This window comes from Podarcis liolepis (assembly GCF_965112155.1).
Source record: "Podarcis liolepis genome assembly, chromosome: 6".
NCBI lineage: Eukaryota > Metazoa > Chordata > Lepidosauria > Squamata > Lacertidae > Podarcis > Podarcis liolepis.
The window spans coordinates 66,439,488-66,464,457 of record NC_139559.1 but is presented as its reverse complement, the minus strand read 5'-3'; the positions used below and the strand labels follow the sequence as shown (position 1 = coordinate 66,464,457).

The following is a 24,970-nucleotide window of genomic DNA, read 5'->3' as shown; positions in this document are numbered from 1 at the left end:
TGGAATGGAGGTCAGCCTTAAGGAGCTGATTGAACATTTACCTGAAAAGCTTGGCGGATACAATGGAGCTTAGCAAGAAAGTCGCTGTCCCCCAGACACTCCACCGTATCAGTCCTATTTACAGAGACAACAACAAAAAGGCACTTGAAACTTAACGGTTGACTTGCCCTTTAATTCAAGCCAATATAAAAAATATTGCATACAAAGCACTGTTTTGCTTTTAGAAAATGTGCAAGTAATATTAGGGAAAGCAGACAAAATATTTAGTACCGTAAGACTCGTGAATAAATCTTGCCCTCTTCTGCCAGGTGCATAGCTTCTTCGTATAATGGGCAATGGCATAGCGAATCCAGATTATAAGAGTTTCGGCTCTCTTTGTGTTCTGCAAGCTAGAAGAGGGAGACCTTCTCAAGATCAGTTGGCTAACATCCTGAAACACTTCCACAAATATCAAGAACTAAATGCCCTTTGTGCTATTTCTATGCAAGATCCACATCTTTTGACATTAATTAAAAGATAAATATCCAGTACTGCAGCTTCCAAAGAAAAGCCACAGTGACACACTGGGTCAAGGGCCTGATGCTGAATCATGTCCCCGAGGAGCAGAAATGGATACCTGGCATCCATGCAAGGCAAGCCAGAGCTGAGGGCTACATCATATAGCTTGTCACTTGAACGCTAGCCCAACTAACAGTTTGCCTTCCATAAGGCAAGAACTTTTAATGCATCTTCCATTTAAAACGGACATTCTTAATGTGCAAAGCATGGGAAAGAGACTTTGTAATCATATAGTATTAAAACGGTCTTTAGTAGCTGTTGCGTCGGAGTAGCACTTTGCAACAACAGCTGAATGCTTGTGAGTGCCCAACTGCTTTTGTGGCACATTCCAGAAAAGCCAAGACATGCAAGGAAGGGGAGAGATAATTTACAAGCCACCTTCTAATTATATTTTACCAAGGGAGGGATTGCAAACAGAGTAATAGGATTCTAAAGCATTTTAAGGGAGGGCAGTTAAAAACTGAAAAGAAAACTCACACAGCAGCATGTTTCATGATGGCAGGGACTATGCAACCCCCTCCCCGCAACCCATAGGTCCATAGTGCAGCTCAATCATGTGCTGTTGCAGAAACACCCATAAGAGAAGTTTAAGATGCAGCAAGCAAAGTCAAAACCAGTGTCGTCAAGGAAAGTTGTCAGTCAACAGGGAAAGGGCCCTTCAAAACCACTTCAGCGATTTCTACAGGAGCTTTGCATTACTGGTACATGTAGTCTTCTCAAACTTACATTTCATACAGCCTACAGACACCAATATTAGTTTTTGTTACCAACAACAGAAATCAGTTCCCTTAAACTCAAAATCTTCTATTTGGTTTCTGCCACTGGGCCCATCACCTCCTGGCAAATAGAAGGGGAAGAAATGGCGGCAGTGAGAGATTTTACTTTCTTGGGCTCCATGATCACTGCAGATGGTGACAGCAGTCACGAAATTAAAAGACGCCTGCTCCTTGGGAGAAAGGCGATGGCAAACCTAGACAGCATCTTAAAAAGCAGAGACATCATCTTGCCAACAAAGGTCCATATAGTTAAAGCCATGGTTTTCCCAGTAGTGATGTATGGAAGTGAGAGCTGGAACATAAAGAAGGCTGATCGCCAAAGAATTGATGCTTTTGAATTATGGTGCTGGAGGAGACTCTTGAGAGTCCCATGGACTGCAAGAAGATCAAACACATCCATTCTTAAGGAAATCAGCCCTGAGTGGTCACTGGAAGGACAGATCGTTAAGCTGAGGCTCCAATACTTTGGCCACCTCATGAGAAGAGAAGACTCCCTGGAAAAGACTCTGATGTTGGGAAAGATGGAGGGCACAAGGAGAAGGGGACGACAGAGGACAGGATGGTTGGACAGTGTTCTCGAAGCCACAAACATGAGTCTGACCAAACTACGGGAGGCAGTGGAAGACAGGAGTGCCTGGCGTGCTCTGGTCCATGGGGTCACGAAGAGTCGGACAAGACTAAACGACTAAACAACAACAACACTGGGTGTAATCAGCAGCAGCACTGCCACAATTTATTTCTAGAATGTTTTAACAGGCATTATGTGCTTCACATTAAATGAAAGTTCATGGTATTGCAGGAGCCGTGTATTTTCAAGTGGCAGGCTGCAAACAATGCTTTCATTTACAGAAAGCACTTTTAGCCACTCCCAGAGCGGCTTATGTAAGGCCAACGATGAAAAGATGAGGGAAGAAGAAAACAAGCAAACTTGGGCACCGATTTGTACATTTGCCCAAGAGAAGAAAATACCTTGCACAGAGAATAACCCTCTGCTGCCACAGGGAAGTGCAGCAAAGCCCTCTACTGCTTCGGGGAAGCGTGGCACACCCTTTCCAGCTGTGGGGAGGTATAGCAGGACTCTCTGCAGCTGCGGAGAGGCCCAGCAAGGCCCTCTGCTGCTGCAGATAAATATATAGAGATAGCCCAGTGTTTGGAAAGGAAGGCTGCAGTGATCCAAAACCTGTTTACTCTGGAGCAGAATATATCCACTGATACATGGAATGGGGCCTTATTTCAGTAACACAAACTTTGGCTGAAATCCTAAGCATGTTCCCCTGGAAGTCTCGCTGAAATAAACTGAAGTTACTTCAGTAATGAGGTTAAGGATTGTGATCTAAACGTCAAAGCATTTGTGACTCCAAGATAACACTCCTTTATCTATGAGGTTAATTGAAGCTATTTCCGCTAAATCTCTCAACATGCATCCCAATTAAGGTAAAAGTGTACCATTGTTTCTGATGCAGGAAGATTAGAATGCTGCCTGTTGCATTGTGTAACTACTCCCATTTAAGATCCTTTAAGTGACTGGCCAGGCTATATTTGCACAACAGCACTTCAAAATCCAACTCTCACTCCAGGATTCCTGCTATGAAGGGAAGCTATCTGAGATCTGGGCTGGATGTGCTCCTTACAAGCAGACAAAAAGTAACATTATCCCTCAACTCAGCCCTCCTTCACCATCAGGCATACAAACCATGCTCTAATACTACTGTTCTGTGTTGAATAAGTGGCAGATGACATCCAACACACAGCTGTCTCAGGCTAAAAATGAAAGCAGTGGATGCTGAGCTTTCAATCAGTTGGGGACTACAGATTCCAGAAGCATGGTGGCCCAGGGCCTCCAAAAAGTGTCGTACTTCTTGGCAAGAAGTTATTAAAGCAGTGCTCACCAGAGTATGATCATATTGCCTTTCTGGTGAATTCATGAGAATATCACTTTTATCCTCACTTCAGACTCTACAAGCTCCCTACATGGAAAGAGTATAGGGAAAAGGATGGAACCTGTGTACCTGTAAACATTTCATTATGTGCGATGACTTCATGCATCTTTTAACTGTTTATCAACCTTTTTTTGAAGTGTCAGAAGGCTACAATCAGTCTGCAGACCACTGTGCATTTGAATGCATTTTTCGCAGATATTCTACTCTAAGAGAAAGTCATTCCTGTGTAGCAGAATTCAGAAGTGGTATGATGGCTACGCAAAAAAGCAGCAATCACTACTTCCAACATACCTCAGCAGCTGAAACAAATGAATCTGTTGATCCCATGCTTAATGTATCCCGCAGGCTGAATTCTTCGGTATTATCCTTTACAGTGATATCGGTGTCTTTATCTTATAAAGAGAGAGAAAAATCTTTCATTAAAACACCTTGTGGATTTTCATTATAGTGCCAGCTAATGCTGATGAAAGACAAAGGGTTGGATCTAGACTTCCCACCAAGTAGAGTTTCATAGGACACAACCACTGGATGGGGAGAAGGAAATGAGTTTTTCCCCCCACCAATTCCCACCCACCTCGGCTCTGCAGACTCCTGTGGCCCCTGAAAACCTGCTCTCAAAATATTCCATAAGAGGCTTACAAAAATGAGCTAGGAAAAGAATGTTAAATAGATGCAAAATTATGCCAACCTTATGGCACAGTTCAAACCACAGACAGTAGGTAGCGAATATTTCAATGCACAAATGTAATGTCTGGCATACAATAACTGGTTTATCCAAAGGCATAGTGACAAGTGCACTTCATTACAGAACACATTTTTCTACACACACACACACACACACACACACACACACACACACACACTGTTTAGGGCAGCTTGAGAGAGGAGACACCAGCACAATGAAAGCTCCAGGAATGCACAGCTGCTTGATACACCTGCCGCCCAACTCATTTTCATGAAGCCCAGAGCATAACATCCTGAAATGCTGGCTCTCTTATATGTTTCAACGTACTTATTTAAGAAACCACAGTCCTTCTAGACTGCCTTGTCTTTGGGCGTTGCTGTATTTCCTAAGTCAATCAAAGAGTGAAATTATTTACACTTTAGCCGGGAAGCAGCCACAGGCTTTAGCTTTAATGCCCAAAGCCTGAAGCTACTGAAGAATAAAACCGCAGTAGAAGAATGTATCAAACCTTAGATACAAGGGTGTTTCTCCCTACCCTGACTTACGACTTTTTCAGCCTAAGTACAGCAGTACCTTGGTTCTCAAACTTAATCCGTTCCGGGAGTCTATTTGACTCCTGAAATGGTTTGAAAACCAAGGTGCGGCTCCCGATTGGCTGCAGAAGCTTCCTGCACTCAACTGGAGGCCGCGGAAGCCACATTGTACATTCAGCTTCTGAAAAAACGTTCACAAATGTTCTCTAATTTACGATTTGATCAAGCTAATGCCCCCGTCCAATGATTACAGAGTTATCCCATTAGTGTCTTCTACTTCAGTTGATATATTCCAAAATACTGGAGGATAGAGAAACAAATATGCTCTCTTTTTAATGTCCCAAATTACCTATTACCTCCATCACCATGAATATACCTATTGGTTTACAAACTAATTTTGTAAGGCTAACCAACTGATCCTTTAAAATTTACCTCACAGATGTAGAAAACGAAGTTCCTCAGTTTACCCACTCGCTTTAGTTCTAATTCAGTTGTACCTAAAGAGTATATTACGTTAATTTCTAATTGTTCACATTAATTGCCACAAAGATACACTCTCATGTCATAAAAATGGGGCTCTCTCTTAGTCACAAGGTCTCCTCAGCCCTTTATGCCCTCACAGTCCCCATCATTCAGCTGAAGAGATGCTATTTTAAACTTCCAATATGTTTACTTCAGATGAAGCTTGTGCACACGGCGCGCATAATCCCTGCCACCATCCCTCCAAACAGCAGCACTGTCAATCACGTGAAAAAGTGGTGGACCGCCAAGAGAGCCCCAGTCCTTTTTCAAACACAACACTAAGTCTGCCCTTTGCACCATGCTTTTTGCCCCGTCACTCTCACAAACAGCTGGCTTTCGACAAGGCAGTCTAGGAACTCCCACAGTGGGTCTGGCTCCGCGCCCCCATTGGTTACAAAAAACTCTCGTTCCAAATTACAAGCTACTTTAGTCTCAGCAGGCATTCCTGAAGAAAAAGGAAAGTAAGCTGATAGTGGAATAGAAAACATACCACACCTGTTGTCCTTACAAACGGGCATAAAAGCAACAAAACAGATCCAGACGAAGTATAAATATAATGTAAAATGCAATGTATTGAGAGAGATTTCTTGTTGTGTTTGTGTGTGTTAAAAAAAAATCAATTATGCACCTTATTTCTCAAACACTGAGAGCTTCCTTTCAAACACATCTAATTTGGGGTCGTATATTTTATTGGGCTGATTGTTTTTCTCAACCATTACAATTCCCCCTTCCTTTTCCTTTCCCCTTTAAGACAGAGGTGGCTCCCATAAGCTGGAGAGAGCCTGGTTAGCCACCCCTGCTTCTACCATCATGGTTGGACAGTGTTCTCGAAGCTACCAGCATGAGTTTGACCAAACTGCAGGAGGCAGTGGAAGACAGGAGTGCCTGGTGTGCTCTGGTCCATGGGCTCACGAAGAGTCGGACACGACTAAACGACTAAACAACAACAACCATCATGCTTCAGGTAGGAGCATCCAGAAGCAAACAAAAAAAACAGGGCATTCTCAATAAAGCATTTTCTTTAGGCACCTGGACCAAAACATGGCAAAACCCTTCTCCCCAGGCCTTTGGCTAAGTAAACAATCTATGGCCTTTTAAACTGGGGGGAATTGTTTTTGCTTGTTATGATAGTATGTATTTTTTGTGTTTTTATATTGTAAACTGTCCGGTGATCATTGTATGAAGGCATTATAGCAAGTGAATAAATATGAAACCTACAGAAACCACTCTGCTATCTGCACACTCTTCAAAAAATGCCACCTTCTTCAAAAAGTGCCCTTGAACAAAATGCTTCTGTCTCTCTTCTTGGCAGCCTCTATCACAATTAAAATGGCCAGCCAGATCACGGTTCCCAGCCCACCTGTTCTCAACAGCCAGCTTCCTCTTTGGGCACAGCATCATTCTGGGCACCATGCCAGGCCATTCCCCAGCTTTTCCAGACTATGCTGAAAGCTCATGTCGCCCACTGCCTGCCACCTCCTGGACTGAAGAGAAGTGCTGGGGCTCTCTGAAAGGGCAGACTGGGAAAAATAAAAATCGGATTAGGAACCCACTATCTTTCTGTAGCCATAACATGAGTCCTGTTGAAATCAGCCCAAAGCTACACCAAGTCCCTTTCCCACTCTTGTCCCCCATAAATGCATAAAGCCATTGTGATTAGTAGCCTTAGCCGCCAGGAATTTGTCCAATTCATGGACAAATTTGTCCAATGTACTTGTATATTTTTACCTATTCCCTCTGCTACTTGACCTGTCACACATCCTATGGCAAGGATGAGGAACCTTTGGTCCTCCAAATGTTGCTGGTCTACAACTCCCAACACTGGCTGGGGTTGATGGGAACTGAAGTCCAACAACATCTGGAGGGCCACAGGTTTCCTATCACTGCACTATAGCAACCCTCAGAGAAACCATGCTATTTAATTGTTATAGCTGATTAAAAGCTGAAATTCATATAACATAGAAGGAAGACTTGATTACATACTTGGAGAGCTTTCTTATCATGCTATGTACATGTAAAAAGTCTCAGTAAGGATCAATCACAGTAACGTAATCTTTGGAAAATAAAATAATAATAATAAAAATAAATTTTATTTATATCCCGCCCTCCGCAGTCGAAGGCGGGCTCAGGGCGGCTAACAACAATAAAACAGTATAAAAATATAGCATAAACAACACTCTAAAATCATTCATTATAAAATTAATTAATTCAGGCCACTGGCACCCATTGGGCCAGAGCTCCGCGAAGATTGTCGAGGGAGGGAGTCAGGCTGTGCCCTGGCCAAAGGCCTGGTGGAACAGCTCTGTCTTGCAGGCCCTGCGGAAAGATGTCAAGTCCCGCAGGGCCCTGGTCTCTTAATCCACTTGCTGAAAACTAAGTAAGCGAAAACAAAGTGGAACAAGGTGTAATGATTAGCATTTTCTTTCTCCGTGCTTCACAGAGTGTGAATAAAATCAGAGAAACATTTACTCATATTCTTCATCTTTTAGGAAAAGCAGGACAAGGTAATTCCAGTTGGTTATGTCATAGAAACACAGAAGTTCATAACCACAAAAAAGGGAAAAGGGAAAGGGAATATTATATAACTTAATCTAATAACTAATTAACAGATCTGGGATGCAATCCAAGTGGTAAAACATGTGTCTAACTTATGATAAATCCACACGTCTAAATTCTTTTGGGAGGGTTTATGTCTAACAGAAGGTTTCTAACCAGCTTTTTTGAACACAAGTTTGAAAAGCTGTTTGGGGAATTGGATATAACTTTTTTAAAAAAGAAAGAGTGGGAAGAGAAACATAACACAAAGCACTATTTCGTTGTATAATTGCTCACGCCAATTCTTCTAGATTTACAAAGGCTATTGTAACAGGAAATCTTTCTGAAAAACGCAGGTGCACATGCTGGTATGCTGGTGTATTAATTAGTATATAGACGTATCCACTACTCTGAGATGTCAACTAGCTATCACTATGGAGAAACATGAGCTTGTCTCCTAAGAGGAGTTAAACTTACGCACGCTTCCACTCCCCACAAAAGCCCCTGAAAAAGCCTCCCTGAAGTCTGATCCTTTTCAACAACATGGGATGGGGCACACGGTGTGTGGCTGCGGGTGGAATTGTACAAAATTAGTCTTAGATTTTGTGTTACTGAAGTCCTCCAGCAACCCATTGAGTCTCAAACCACATATCAGTGCCATGGTACTTTTGTACTGGTGAAAAGCACAAAGAAGGCTGCAAAATCATGTCTTTTTATCAACTCAGTGAGGTACAAGGATGGGGATTCTGGGCTCTGCTCCCATCAGCCACCGTGGCCAATGATGAGTTGGAGTCCAGTAGAACCTACAGGGCTGCTCATTCTCTGACCCTTCCTTTGAGAGATTTTTTTAAAGAAGAGATTCCCTGGTTTGCAATCAGTCCCTTTTGTGGCTTTCTAAACTTTGACCTTCTTTCCCTTCCCACTCATCCTTCAATACCTTACAACAACAGCAGGAAACCTCTTTTGGATCAAGCACCACCTTATCCCTTGGCCAACCCTTCAAAGACTACATACCAAAAGTGGAGATGGTCTCGTACACTCCCCCTTACCAGCAATAAGAGCCGAAAAGCAGCATTTGGATTTTTCAAACCTAACTCCCACAGCAGGTGTGTGATCTTCTGAGGAGAATGTAATTGGGAAGGAAGAATAACTCTCACTTTCCCAGCTATAGTCTCCAGCAGGATTGCCTCAGTGCCAGTCTCAACAATTAGGGCTTGAAGAAAGCTTCCCTCAAAGGCAATAAAATGTGTTTTTTTCAATTGCAAAAGTGGACACTGTTGGCACTAGGGAGGGAACACAGGGCAAGGGGAGGACAAGATTAATCCTTCCCTTCCCAGCAGTACCTTCCTCTCCAAAAATGAACCCCTGAACTGCAATTAGGCTTATATTCTTTTGTTATTATTAGAAACCATTTTAAAAGCCTAATTTCAGTGGGGAAAGGCGTTGGAATAAAGAGGGCAAACTGTGGGTCATACAGAGGCCCCAAGGTAAGCATGCACCCCACACTCCTTCCTACTTTAGCACAACCAGCTTTTTAAAACACATAGAACTAAAAATACAAAAGAAAGTGTGACACAGCAATATGTGTTGTGTTAGAAAAGAAGTAGGCATGCGAATTAGGCTTGGAGTCGAAAGTAGGTTTAAAGTTGGCCATAGGTTAGCGATAGCAAAATAACGCGTTCCTATTTCTTTCCCAATGTGTCAGAACTTTGGAACTTAATGGAACGTTACTGTGCAATTAGCACTTAGATAAATATTTCACTTGTCATCACATTCAGGAAGGAAGTCAAGATCTAAAACAAACAAAAAAGCTTTCTTGCACTCATTTGTTTAGTTTAGCCTTATTAAGACCCAACATTACTGCTTCCTAGTTGCAACTGAATTTGGATCTTGCAACAGATAAGCACAAACAGATGCAGCTTTCTTATTATTGTCACTTCCCCCCTTTTCATCTAACCTTGCCTGCACACTTTCCCTCTTCACTACTGGCTGCACTGTTCTGATGTCATGGAATGTTCATTAATGTTCCAGCAACAGAAGTTGGGAAGATGCCAGGGAGAGCTGCAAAATTAGTATAGCCACTTCAGGAAAACATCTCAATTGCAGCATATGTATCCTGCAAGAGAGCCCATATACAGGGTGATCAGGTCGCAAGCAGAAAGTTACATGTTATTTCTAAACCCAAATAGAAAATCATCTGAAGCTAAAACACTTAAGCAGAAGGAGGCAGGAGAAGAAGTCCAGTACCTAGGACCATAACTTGATGTTGTTTCAATGCAGGTTAGTTTTTCAATCACCCAGGTAGTTGTGTTTTAGTTCACTATATTATTTATTTATTTATTTATTTTAGTTTTATTTATACACACAGAGCACACATATAAGTACACACACACACACAAAATTGTGGTGTACAAGTTTAAGTAGATTAAAATTTTGAGTTAACATTTAAACTCTGCTTTCCTATTGAAATAAAGCAGTTTACAATGAAAAACAAAACTATATAAACTCTAAAATTATATATTCAACATGACAATGAACAAAAGTAATGTGTTTCATCTCCTGTACTTTTTGCTATCTCCAGCAAAACAGAATTTCTGGAACATAATTCATATCTACGATATGTTGTCATTTTGACACTGCATTAAGAGAAACTTTTCAGTGATAAAATTTGCTATTTCCTGTACCAATATGGTGACCCATACCAACCCCCCCCCCCATAATTATGAACCATAGCAGCTAAAGCAGTTGTGCCTAATCCATTGTAGTGCCTTTGCAGCAATCGCTTGATTGAGCTAATGACAAAATGGTGACTGTCAGAGAAAAAGTTAATTTGACAGGAAAAGTTGGCTTTTTTAAAAATGAGAATTCCATGTAGTTTTGAATTTAATCTTCTGTAGCCTTCCTCCAATTTCTATGAAGGTCAGCATGCACAGGAAGTATACGTTATTGTTAAGCCCCTAGTTCTCGGCGATTCTATGATGAGGAAGTGTCAATTTTCATGTCCCAACTCACATGCCTATCTTTAAGCTGTGACTAATGTCAATGACTGACGCATATGGCGTCAGAAGAACTGAGCACATGCTTTGAATTAGGAATCCAAATAAAACTCAAAGCATTAATATAGTTCTAACTGGTCTATGTTACAGTGATTAACAGCTGAAGAATGGCAAAGTTATCTTGCGATGCTAAGTCATTTGAAGTTAAGCTATAGAAAGAGACATAGTCAGTTTACATTCTAACTTATTTTTATACACTGGAAGCTACTCGAAAGGCTATCCCACATTGAAAATAAATATTCAGCAAATAGATACACAAGAGCAGTAGCACAGGAAGAAATCAGTAAAATTATCTCTTCTCCATAGTAATTTACAGAAGCCTCTGCTGGATCCAACCTTACAAGAGGGGACTTGTGAAAAATTTGCAATTGTTATTAATTTTGGGTGCGCTGAAAGGGGTAGAGTGCCTCATTGCTCTTGAACAGACCTTAAGATAGGAAAGGAGGAATCCAAGTCCTTATCTCCCATTTGAAAAATCACAATAATAAATTGTATCCAAGAGATACCCAAACCTCTCTGCTTGTTCTTACCATGGTACTCCTGAAGCAAGTAGCATGATTAAGGTTCCCCTCCCCCCCCATACATCCAGACTGCATTCAATTCTAAATGCTTTGGATCCAGAGAAGATCAAACAAAAGTCTGGCCATCCAACAAGAGGGTGCACCAACCCTCTGCTACCTTTCGAATGGGGCTCAAAGACGGATGGCTGCCTTGCACAAACAAAAGCGCTTTTCCACATCTCCATATTAAAACCATTTTGCTTCCTCTTGGCAAGAGGAGACCTTTTGTTTTGGGCTCCAAAACACCAGATTACTCACCCCTCCGCCTCTCTGTTTTCTACCATTGTGAAAGGTGCATAAATACATACATACATACATTAATTACATAAATACACTTATAAATGGCACTTTCACCCAAACACATCCATCAGCATAGGCAAGTACTTCTGACTGGAGGATCCATGACATAGGAGGGCAAAGCAGCACTAGATGTGTGGGGGTGCCCTAAGCTGGGAGGGGATTTGTAGAAGGACCTGTCTCTCCCTGCTAGTGTTGTGCTTTTTTATTTTTTGACTTTTCACATCTAAAGACATCAGGAACTGCATTTTCTTTTTCTTTCTTTTTCAAGTAGCACTGAACTTCTATTTGTGAGGAGCTAATTAATGGAACTTGGTCCACCACCAGTTCTGACAGAGAAATCACAGGGAGGGAGAGAGGATAGGAAGCCAACAGGTCCTTTTTCATTTCATCAACCAATACATGTGTAATACACAAACATTATATCACTTTTCAACTGGTTGGTCAGGACCAGCTACCACTCAGTGTCTGATCTAAGGTGAGTTGCAACAACAGCACTACCACCATACGAATACACGCTAGAAAAAATACTAAGAAATGGGCTTCAAAATGGATGCTGGGGTTAAAGGTGATTCCTGGGTCTGAAAAGGATGAAGAGTACCAACAGTGCACATACCAGTATCTATAGCAGCCTCATTTTTAAGGACCAGAATAACTTTGTCCTGAAAATATGGCAGCTATTCCTTGTTTGTTGTTTTTAATTTAAAAAAAGACTCAATGGTTAGTTTGGGGGGGGGGGGGAGAGCTGTTGGATACAAACACACTTTCTCCTCTCTCTAACCCTCATTTTCTGGCCTACACCGTCTCTGCACAGCAGTCAATGTGCCTCCTCTAACAGAATCAACACCTCAACTATCTCTTCCCTCTTTCCTATTCTAAGACTTATTTTGGCAGATTCCTCCTTCAGACGAGAATCTGAGGAAAACAGAAGGCCTTAAAATATTGTATTACTTTACATCTCAGCTCAACCATAATATTACCTAGTCCTTCCTGCCAAGCCGTCCTCCCATTATTGTGTCTGAGGTTATGTTGCTTTTGGCACAGCTCAGCTACTGAAGCAGTCCCAGGAAACTATTGCTAATTCCTGACTCCCTTTCTTCAACTATTCAGCTAAATATTCTATGGTTACAAAGCGTGGAGTGCAACAAAGGTAGGTGTGGTCGAGTGTCTGTATGGTCCTTTATCCAACAAGAAGAATTTTAATGAAGATTTAAATTCAGAGAGAGAAATGTATCTGGCTGACAGGTAACTCAAGCCTCGGTTTTTACTTGGAACAAAATTAAGTACAGAGAAAACATCAATGACTGAGGGAAACACAGTCTGTGGTGATAATTTGGAGATTCTTGGGGGATCAAAGTCTTGTTGGGTAGACAGCCCTGGAAATTACGATTTTCCTTCATTGAAAGCCTAATAAGACTTGCCACATTTTGCCACATTGAATCGACTATTGAATATTGTTTTTATATAAAAGTGTTTATCTGAGCTGTAAAAAAAAAGTGAGAGGAAAAAATATTTTATATAAAACAAAACATTGTGGTATCCAGCCTACTGTGAATCTAAAAATAATAATTATTTTTTGGGGGGGTGTGATTTTCTATTTCAAATCTCAGAAACACAGATTAAAAGAGCCAACTGCTTTAGGTTACAACATTAAGATGACAGAAACCACTCAGGGCAACAATAATATGCCATTATTAGTATTCTGTTTTGCCCTTGCAAAACTGTACTGAAAGCATTCTGTACTGAAAGGCTCTTTTGATTGTTATTTAGCTCTCTCGATACAATTTCGTCATCTGTACACACCAGCAGTACTGTACTGTGAAACATATAAATTAATTTAACCCTTTGAAAACTATGGAAACTCAAGGAAGAAAAATTAAAAAGGAAATTGACATCCAACAGCTGGTATGCAGATATATATGCCAATGTATATCAGTGTGATTTCTAACCTCAGAGCTGACATTGAAGCCCCTTTCTGTGTTATGACTTACAGTAGCAGGTGTTGGGGGAAAAATGTGCCAGAAAACGAAAATTAACTAGCAAGTTACCAGGAAACATGCTTTGAACAGGATTTTAAAAAGCCATTGGAAGACTGACCCCTGGTGGCACCCGTGATTCAAACTCACAAATCAATATTGGAATGAACACAAATGTCATGTTTCAGAGGGGAAACAGTTTCTATCTATAATTCAAACATGCAATCAATTACCCCATTGCCAAGTTATTCATTTACACCATCTTAAGAATTGCCAATAGCTTTGAAAATGGGTCGCAATCTTATCTACCGTACAAATTAGCAGTGGCAGCATGCGCCTCTGACTTTAAAGCCATGAAAATCTAGAGCTGGACAGTTGCCATTATCTTAAAATGCACACTTTCCAGGAACAAGTTGTGACCAATAAATCTACTTGGCAACAGAGACAGTGCTTTGCCTTAGTTAGCTCCTGGGGATGCAGAACACATATGGCTGCTCGGCTTCCCAATAAACCTGATGTCATGAATTTAATGTACAATGCTTCCCCCTGCTGCTGATGCTGCTAAGTGATTTGGGGCAGGAAATTAGTGTTGATTTGCTTCAACACACTAGCATTTCTGAAAGTATAATACGGATTTCTGCCTCACCCTTCAATCAATTTCTCATAGTGGCTTTCTATACTTATCAGTAGTTTTAAAACAAACAGTTTGTGATTATTACAGCACTTTAAAGTCCTTCATATATTTTCTCAATAATCTTTACAACAACCCTGGTGGGTAGGCCAGTAACAAGGCATATTTTGCAGAGGGGGACTGAAGACTAAATATCTTACTTCAGGCCACCTAGTGAGTTAATAATTGAGCTGGGAGCCAGAAGTATCTGTCATGAAATTCTACTCAATATTGACCCAGAGTAGAATTCCAACATATAGTTAGCAGAGTAAAAACTTAAACATGTTGCAGGATTCCCAAAAAATAGACCAGAGGCAATAAATATTTCATCCAGTAGAGCTTTACTGCTACTGAAGGCAAATGAGCATAATGGTCACAAATCCAATACATTCAGGATTGGCACTGTCCATAAGAAATCGAGTTGCAGCAGACTTAAACTTACAATAACTTATAACAAGTCTAAACCTTAACACTAAGCATACTATGTACCGAACACCACACCATAAGGATAAGAGATAGAAAGAGAAAGTGAAACCCAGGCTCCTTCTGGCCTTACTTTTATAGTCAGCATGACCTTGACTGAAAGAAATCACAGAACCAGTTTAAGCCAGCTGTACTCAGCTTCTCTGAAGGTATAACCCAAACATCATGAACCTTCTGCTTGCTTCTTTCACAAAGAGAAGCTTCCAGAAGCCTTGTGAATTAAGCAGAATAGGAAAGATTACACATCAGATCAATACTTTCTGCACTAAGAAATGCAAACTGACAGTCTCACCTCACACTCATAGACACACTTCAACTTTCATAATCACACACTCTTCAGTAAATTGGTTATTCTGAGATACAGAAGTATTTTATCTTCTTAAAATATATTTGGTGCCCCCCAATTCCAAAGTTTTCTGTGTGATCTACGCAAATCACACAATGAAGCAATTTGTATTTCAAGTTTACAGTTGTTACCATGGAAAACATACAAAGCTTCTAGGCATGATCCATGATCATCCTGGCATCCAAATACTAACTTTGATATTTTTAAGCTTCTAACTGAGATATGCCATTGTGGTAGAGCATCAGCTTTCATGAAGAAGGTCCTTAGTACACATAGGACTAGGAATGTCCTCTGCCTGAGACCAGGGACTGAGGTGCTGCCAGTCTGTGCAGACAGCAATGAGCTAGATGGACCAACTGTGTGACTCAATATAATGCAGTTTCATTTGTTCTCAATACCTCCACGCAACCTTGCTTTTTACAGAAACAACAGACTGGCACTAAGCAATCTCAGTCTTCTAAAGTTGTGGAAGAAAGGGTTCATTTTGGGGCTGAGTGATTTATTATAACAGACTACCAGCAAGTCTCTTCCTGCCACTGCAGTCAGTTGTACAGAAGTACCTCAAAAATTAAAGTTGAAAATGCCAGTGCAGTACAAGTCTGACTTGCAAGCAAGTTCAAAGATGTTATCCTTTCACCTGTTCTCACATGCTGATGTGGCCGAGGGCTGGCAAACTACTTGACCAGACCTAGCTTACAATACATACCGTATTTTTCGCCCTATAAGACGCACTTTTCCCCCTCCAAAAATGAAGGGGAAATGTGTGTGCGTCTTATGGGGCGAATGCAGGCTTTCGCTGAAGCCTGGAGAGCGAGGGGGGTCGGTACGCACCAACCCCTCTCGCTCTCCAGGCTTCAGGAAGCTATCCGCTAGCTGTGGGAGACCCAGCTCTCCCAGGGCTAGCGGAGAGCTTGCCTGCACCCAGAAGCTTGGGGCGCGCTGAGCTCCGCACGCCCCAAGCTTCAGGATTAGCGCAGCGGTCCGCTAGCCGTGGGAGAGCCGCACGGCTCTCCCACGGCTAGCGGAGACCTTGCTGGCACCCAGAAGCTTGGGGTGTGCTGAGCTCCGCACGCCCCAAGCTTCGGGATTAGCGCAGCGCACCGGGGGGGGGGGGAATAAAATCCCCCCCCTTTATTTCCCCCCCAAAAAACTGGGTGCGTCCTATGGGGCGAAAAATACGGTAGTTAGCAAAGTAGCCACGTTCTGCTTTGCTATGTATTCTTACACAATACCTAAGAAGTATCCTCATCTCTCCGCAAATCTCTACTTTCATGTCTCACTGATCATTACAATGCTTTCTAGCCAAATGCAAGAGCACCCTTTACACCAGGGGCTCTGGGTCTAAATTCAGTCCAAATATGTAGACGTGCGGATTAACAAATCACTTTACAGGCTCCTTGTGCTACTACTATTAGCCGGCAGCTAAACCAGCTTTGGGGAACTGATCCTTTGTACAAGAGGAGCAACTCGAAACACGAGTAATTTCTGATTCCCCCATTCCTGCCTCTTCACCGTGTCCCAATAAGTTTTCAAGACTAGCAGCCCTATATCATCAAGAAACATGCAAGTTTAAAGCCAAGACAAACTCACCAATATCATTGGCAAAGGAAGCAGGATCAGATGCCCCAAGAGAAGCCTCAAATTCTTCTTGAAGACGATAAGCTCTTTGGAGCAAGGATTCAAGCTTATGAATGAATTCAGCACTAATGATATCCTGCAAAATGGAAGTTGCAGAGGGCAAATACGTTCTGTCACCAATATTTTATGCAGCTCATGGAGATTCTGAGATGCACAAGGATCAACAAACACTTTTTTGGTTATTATTTATATCAAATATTTATACTGTCCCACATGCAAAAATCAGCAGGACCTGGAAACATTACCTAGATCAGCAACTAACCTATTAAGATTAGGAAAGTTTGACTCTAGCAGCATGCTTACTTCAAGAAGCTCACATCAGAAAAACTAAAGGTGCAATCCTATGTACATATATACTTTAGATACCCCACCCTGGAACTTCCACATAAACATGTTTGCAACTGGGCACAAAAAGAGTGTTAAAAATATGTGTGGAATTCATGCCTTTCAGCAGCAAAATGCTTAGGGTTTCCATCACTGGACATATAAAGATCATTGTACAAATAACTGCCTTGTGAGGTTGGCCAGTTGTGCAAATTTTGTTCTTATCTCTTCCTCTACCCCACCTGTTTCCCCTAACCTTGGCCAGGGAGGAAGTCCATGGAGAAAGAACTATAAGCCATGTCATCTGCCTCAGCAAGGTAGCTGCCAGTCTGCTGCTTCCCATCTTCGTGGGTCAGGAGTAAATTGCTTTTCTTGGGCTTCCACTTAGGTACAGGAGATAGTGGGCAAACACCTCCCCAAATCCCAGGCCCAATTAAAGAAGCAAAGCGAAAGGCAGAATGGTACTTTGAGAGAATAGGCAAACACTTTTAAAGTTAACTAACCAATGGAAGAGGGTCCAACCAATGTAGGCTCAGTGTGCAGCATTCTTAGATGGCCAAAGTAGGGGATAAAAGAATATAGGGATCATCTTCTAATGTTATCCTATTAAGACCATGCCAGTTCATCCTAGCCAGGATTTGCAATGAGATAATTTTGAGATAGCTTTGTGTAAGTTTTGATTTTAATAGTACTGTATTGGCCTGAATATAAGCCTCACTTTTTTTTTCCAAATTTCGCCCGTAAAAAGTTAAAGTGCGGCTTAAATTCATGACCTTACAAAAATGGGCTTTTACGATATCGCTGCTGAAACAGACATACGGTAAAATGGGACGGGTGTGAGTGCCTGCAGAATTTTAAGGGAGCGGCTTATATTCGGGTATTGTTGTCCCCCCCCCCCTTGAATTTTAAAGGTGCAGCTTATATTCGGGTGCAGCTTATATTCGGGCCAATATGGTACTATGATATATTGAAAACTTTTGAAGGAAGAAAGACACTAAAGAAGAAATAGGTCACTGGGGACGCAGTTGCTCATATTGCAGGCATTCAAGAGGCTCACAGAGTTCCTCAGCATCATAAAAGTTGGAAGGGACCCTGAGGGTCATCTAGTCTAACCCACTGCAATGCAGGAATATGCAGCTGTCCTTTACAGGGATCGAACCTGCAACCTTGGTGTTATCCAGGTTCTCTTGAATAATTTTAGCTTCTTTGCTAGAAGCTGGAGTATACTTTGGAATTTTAACCAGAAACAGGGGAAACAAATTATCTGAAGGAACAGCAACTCATTTACTTACTTCTACACTTTCTTCTGCAATAGCATCACCTGCTCCAAGTTTGACGGCGCTACAGTTGGCTTCATCTTCCGCTTGCCTGTTACGAAACGTAAGTGCCTGCTCCCATCGGCGAAGAGCTTCTTCAAATAGTTCCATTCCTGAAAGAAATGTTTACTAATGCAACAACCCTGTATCAGATTTTCAGTTTGCCTTGTACCAGGTAGCATGGCTCGACACTTGAACCTTTTGTAGAAAGGTGCCTGCCAAATAAATCAGTCGAATGTACTGGCACTCTAGCTGAGCAAGCCATGTACCTCATTGACTGATCAGGAGGAATGCTGCATTCTGAGAGGAGACTGGATTAGTCCAGAGGTCAGCAAACTTTTTCAGCAGGGGACCGGTCCACTGTCCCTCAGACCTTGTAGGGGCGCCGGACTGTATTTCGAAGGGGGGGAAATGAACGAATTCCTATGCCCCACAAATAACCCAGAGATGCATTTTAAATAAAAGGACACATTCTACTCTTGTAAAAACATGCTAATTCCTGGACCATCCGCGGGCCGGATTTAGAAGGCGGCTGGGCCGGATTCGGCCCCCATGGATTAGACGGCTTTTGAGTCCTTCCAATTCAAATTGTTCCAAGCGAAGCCACACATTCTTTTAATATTCAATAAGCAAACATATTGTGAATACACGTAGCAATACTGTAGATGAGGAAGGTTTCATGTTTCTATTAGTTTCTAAAACTTTTGTTGTCTGCAGAGACCACACACCACATGCTCTTTCTGTTCCTGATCCCTGCATGTGGCAGGCTTTGTCTTCAAGCATTATCATTATTATTATTATTATGACTCCCTGCCCATCTGGCTGGGTTGCCCCAGCCACTCTGCCGCAGATCAGACAGATATGTTATATGGCCTATAGAGGCAACAAACAGATCTTTAACAATTTGTTAAATAAAAGTGTCATCATGCCCTTGAAAGAAAGTAACACTATTTTTGTAATAGCAAACAATCCTGAACTTAGAAACTTTTGAAAATAGCAGCAAGAAATGCCGCATCTAAGGAATCTGCTCACTTACCCATCAAGTATAAGTTTTCTGGAGTAGTTACTGGAACATTGACCAGCTTTATATCATCTTCATCTGCTTTGTCCCAGGAACTAGAATTGACACAAGCACAGCTAGGACAGGATGCGGCACTTTGGACCTAATTTAAAGATGACGTACAGGTGTCAGATTTGGGATGCTTAGCTCACATGGCTTTCTAGAAGGGCAGTCTTTCAGTTTGGGGGGTCATTAAAAAAAAATCCACTAGATGACCCCATAGTTTTGTGGGCAATTTGTATGACAATAGCATAGAGGTGCCTCTAGGTAAGAAACGTGCTAGACAAATAAGCCCAAGGGTTTTCAGGCTAGGTGCCTTTAAGGTTCATTTTGTACAGGAGGAAAAGCAAGGTGAGAGTCAGCATAAAAATGGCACATATTCTAGAGGAGCACTGATCCAGGAAGAGTGCCTCTTTCCTGCCCCTATGCAAGTCAATGGGGGGAATCACTATTCAACAGCTTATCAGCAAACTGCATGAAAATAATAAGATATGCTTACCGAGGCCAAACTCTGCACTGAGCCTGAATATTTACTGAAGAGGCCTCCATTTGCATTGATATAGGATTGAGAACCTTTTTCTTTGGCTGAACTCAATGAAAGTGTTAGATTTTGTCTGCTGCTGGAACAACTGGAACCTGAAGAGGAAGATTATATAATCAAAGCGACAGACCCATGCAGATTTACCTGGGAGTAACCCCCATTGAAGCAAGTGTCACTTGCATGACCGCAAAGGGTTTTCATTGAACAACAACTAACCAATTTTGTTGTATTCGAGCAATAACTTTTTAAGATGGGATAACTCTTTCTTTTCCAGTAACTCTTAAAATTATCATTTTGAAAGTAATGTAACATTCTAGAATGCTATTAATGCTGTACAATGATGGTGTAAGCTGTGAATCACTAAGCTCTTATCTATTGCTTTCTATAAGGAAGGATAAGCACGTGCACTTTGTAGTCAGCAAGGCTTGGGGATGGGAAAACAAAAAGGAAGGCTGCAGGTAGGTTTATGCTGGACCTGCTGCTGGGGGAAAAGGTGCTACATGTGTCCATCTCCTTGCAGACCAATCAGGGCTATGCTAAGCCTCCCAACTGTTTATTGTGGTTTAAAAAAATTATCTCTAAGCGATAAAGAGGCAGTTTAGGGATTTGTTAAGGAAAGAGTTGTGGTGCACACACACTGTTGCATGCATATAGTACATGTTTCAGTGGGAAACCAAGCTGAGGAACTTAAAAAACCAAAAACCTCTACCCCAGTCCCAAAATGCTTGCTTGGCAATAAGCCCCAGTTTTTCCAACTTATTTCCATGTACTTCTAAAGCTGGCCACTGCAAGTCTACATAGGCGTGCTCAGAAGTAAGCCCCACTGTGCTCAATGAGGCTTCCTTCCAGGTGTGTACAGAATCTTGGCTTTCCTTAGACATCGTGTCACCTACCTTTCTCTGATGCAGGTGTTTTTATATAGTCTAACACGACATGGCCTGGCTCCCATGGAGATACATTCCTGGTTTTCTTCCCACGCTTTCTTTTGAAGTGATGGGCAAGAAAAAGCACAGACACTGCACCCACTGCTGTTATTACAAATAACTTCTTGAGACCTGGGGAAACCTTAACCTTAAAAGACATATTTTAAAAAGTAAGTTATATCATATGTTCTACAGAAGGAGAAAAAAATAATTCAGTTTTGATGCAATAGGTTTAAGTTAACATTTGAAATCTGAACACTACACCAATCAAAGAAACTCTGTGCAATTTATTGTGTATAAATCTTAAATAATTTCTGTAAAATATAACAACAACAACACACAATAGGCTAAAATTCTATACTTTTATGTTAACTTTGAGAAAGTGTGCGTTTGCATTTATTTTGACAGTTATATTGGATGCTGTATTTCTACATTTTGACCACAGACCTTTGGATTCCCACTGGCAAATCCAAAGGCCTAGAGAAAACTTGCCCACATGTTAAAGTGAATGTCTTCTTTTGCTCCCAAAGACCAACACAGATTCTTTTCAGGAATTTGAGTGGTAAGCTGATAATTACTGGAAGCAGAACTGGATGTGCCCAACATTAGCTACTTTTAGAACAAGGAATGCTCATTACAGCATTTGTTTAACTGCATTAGTCCTAGTCTATAATTAATCATATTCTGTGTTTTGCTATGTAACCATTTAGAGACATTTCTAAAGGTTTCCACTTGTAGATGCACCTGGCATAATATGTAGCCTGGAACCAACATGCCTCATGATTTAAAAGAAAATAGCAGAATCTGATGTGATTTCTACTCTCCACTGATTTTTTGTCTTTTTCAATTGATCTAAGGATACAGGAGTAGTTGTGGCGCCTTCTCCCAACCAACAGGTGCTCAGGGAAAACGGGTACCTGGGGTGTGGTCACCAGAGGACTGGGCATGGTTTCTATTAGTTCAGCAGCAGGCAATCTGCTATACTTTTGCAGATCCTCAACAGAAGCAAAGTGTGCTGCTCAAGACAGTGAATTTCCAACCCTTTCAGTAGTTTTCCTGTGTGCAACACAGACATTCTCACAAAGCATTCTGTGGCTACATGTGGTTTGCCTGTTACCGGACAAATGTCACTATGCTTGCATTATATACAAGTTCTATCTGCACAAGGAGGGCACAAGGAGAAGGGGACGACAGAGGAAAAGATGGTTGGACAGTGTTCTCGAAGCTACGAACATGAGTTTGACCAAACTGCGGGAGGCAGTGGAAGACAGGAGTGCCTGGCGTGCTCTGGTCCATGGGGTCACGAAGAGTCGGACACGACTGAACAACAACAATCTGCACAAAATGACCCTCTGGATCACACTCCTAATATGTGTTTCTCAATATACAAACTTTCAGGCTCTCTGTTCATATTGTATAGAGATACATTATACATTCAGGTTTTTTCCTAGTTGATGGAACTAGTAGAGGTTTTTTTTGTCATTGAAACAAATGATACAGCAGTCTTTCCTCTTCTGGAGTGGAGCACATTGACATCAAGGTAACAAAACTCAGTCCAACACTGTCTATTTCTGTTCTGTTGCTTTTCACCACTCCACCTCCTCTTATAGTGCAGCAGCGTTTCTGGCAGTCAGGGCTCCACCCTACCCTGCTTTAGAAACAGATGTTGTATGTCCTATCCACCACCACCCACAGTAAAAGCCTGTTCTAGATTATTTCTGTCTTCCTGATTCTGCAGATCATGCTAAATATTGGAAGTATCAACACTCTGTAAATGCTCATCTCGTAAATTGGGACAAAACTGACAGCAACATGATTAAATTTGTAGAAATCTTAAAAAACAAAATACTGTCTGAAGCCTTCTGTGACTTGCATTAGCAAGAATACATACACATAGGGTGTGGTTATTTGCAAGATATTCTTAAGAGGTAGTCCCTATTTTATAATTATTAAAACTGCCAACAAAGGGTGGTATCTGACTAAACTGTACTACAAGAGACCTGCTGAAATAAAGCAATTAAAATTAGTTGCTGCTAACTTCTCTCCTGTGATTTCAACAGGTCTGCTCTGTATATGACTTAGCTGTATACTACCCATATTACTCTTAAGGGTTTTTTGTTTATTCATATCAGTGAGCTCAATAAAAAACTTTACACTGAAAGGCAGAAAATAATTAGAAACTGGCTAGACAATACATCAAATAATGCACTTTGACGCAAAATAGAAAAAACAAGATAGGCAGTACTGGTTGTAATCACACTACAGTTGAGATGTATGGCACTGCAAAGGCTTCACTGCAGCCTCTGCAGTCCAGTACATGTGACAGAATGAAATCTACTGGAATCCACAGCAATAATTTTTTTTAATGCTACGTTCAACAATAATTTTATATAAACCATCTTAACCAAATACGTATTGCATAAAAGCACATTATATAAAACACTGTTAGATGTTAGCTTCAAAAAGCACTACAAGCTAAAATAAAGAAATGCAAGGGTTACCTGGGTTAGGGAAGAATACCAGGAAAGAGGAATATCAAATACTCTTAAAGCTGCTGTCTTCAAAGATAAACGTGTCTCACTAGCAGTGTCTTCTGACATGGCTCCTTCTTTCCCACAGCATCATTGAGTGACACTAAGTCAAAACCATATTACTTGCTGACGATGCTGGATATAGGCTGCCAATGAGAGACAGATATTGGACTATACACCTCACGCTTTGTGAAGTTAACTCAGTGGCTTCAAACTTCCTTCCTTCCATCCAGAGTTCCAATGGTACAAATAGCAAAGATAGTTTGAAGTGGAACAGTGAATGTCGTGGAGAAAGTAAAAGGTACACACCTTTCCATTTTCCTGTAAATAGTAACAGCAATATCCTAACTGTCTACACAAAAGTAAGCCCCATCAAAGTCAGTGGGCCTTACTCCCAAGTAAGTGAGACAAGGTTTGCAGCCCAATACTGCAATTCTATACACACTTATCTAAAAGTAAAGTCTACTAAAAGCTCAATAAGACTTACCTCGGGCAGATGTGAATAAGATTTCAGTGCTAATGAACAGCTCTGAGTACTGAGAAAGCTATGGAGTTTTCCAGTGTGTTATTCTTTTTTTATTTTTTTATCTTTGAAAGCATACAGAGCACAACACAGAAAAACAGAAAGATTACTCCTAAGATTTATAACTGCCATTTGGCTGACCTGTGAGTTAATTGAGATATTTGGAGCACTTAAAAAAAGAAAACTGTGCAAAAGATTTTGAAAAGCCTGCAAAGCAGCTTATCTTCACACAAAGGTTTTTAACAAGCTTCCACATACACACAAAATACAAAGATGAATAACAGTAAATGTTTCTAGGCAGAAAAACAAAAGTGGGGAAATGTTTTAAAGTGGAAGGTAACATCCAACCACATAATAATAATAATAATAATAATAATAATAATAATAATATTCTTTGAATGGATGACAGTGGAATTTCCGATAACTCTTATCTGACGGGGTGTGTGTGTGCTATTTATGGTACTGAGCCAAGACATATTTCAGTCTGTTACTTTGGATTTCTAATTATTTTAACATGTATCGCCATTAAGAGGGGGAAGGGACATAGTTCTTAACATTACAATAAGTATTTAAAACCCAATTGAATATTTTTTCCACATCCAGCTTGCATAACAGCAAGGGCAGGGGGAAAGCAGATGACATGACAATGTTTGTAGAGAACAGGAGAGTAATATATTGCAGTTAACTCACAGAATGGCTTCTAAAGGATCCTGCGACTGAGCTATCCTGTTATAATGTCCTACTCTGTCATGTTATCCAAAACATTCCCAGGCCTATTTGGGTATCCCTTAACCCCACAATACCATACCACCCCATGGCTGCCTCTTATTGCACCCTGATTCATTACTACTGTATATTATATATAAGCTGTATGCTACAAGATCACAAGACCAACCCGTATTTTTGGCCCAGGTTTTTCCTTGAGCACCAGCAAGGGTGGGGCTCGGCCAAGAGGGTCACGGCCTGCCCACCTGCTAGGATGGGGTTGGAAGCAGCACTTCTCACCCTGGAGGACCAAACAAACCGCCTCCACGGAACAGTAACGAAAAAAGGAACCGAAACCAGACCTGGCGGCTTCTCGGGGCTGCACCGCAGACACCAAGCACGAAGCGACCCGGTTCCTCCTTTGCACCAGCTGCGATTCCTGCTGCCCAAAAGTGGGGCGGGGGTGGGGTTT

The 24,970-nt window shown here is 41.3% G+C and overlaps 1 protein-coding gene across 4 annotated transcripts in view; it reads right to left on the bottom strand.

Annotated features, from left to right (window-relative positions):
- Nucleotides 1-24,961, bottom strand: part of MIGA1 (mitoguardin 1) — a 35,860-nt gene extending 10,899 nt beyond the window's left edge. The window contains exons 1-10 of one of the 4 annotated variants that reach the window (XM_083510688.1): nt 24,861-24,961; nt 23,241-23,416; nt 20,710-20,887; nt 19,775-19,911; nt 19,252-19,378; nt 18,192-18,328; nt 16,528-16,651; nt 3,566-3,666; nt 271-389; nt 42-114 (exon numbers count right to left, since the gene is read on the bottom strand). In XM_083510688.1, the coding sequence (XP_083366814.1) occupies nt 42-114; nt 271-389; nt 3,566-3,666; nt 16,528-16,651; nt 18,192-18,328; nt 19,252-19,378; nt 19,775-19,911; nt 20,710-20,887; nt 23,241-23,339 (1,095 nt within the window). In that variant the 5' untranslated portion in view covers nt 23,340-23,416; nt 24,861-24,961. The other 3 variants (XM_083510691.1, XM_083510690.1, XM_083510689.1) reach the window with 3 other exon arrangements.
- Nucleotides 24,962-24,970: the final 9 nt, after the last annotated feature.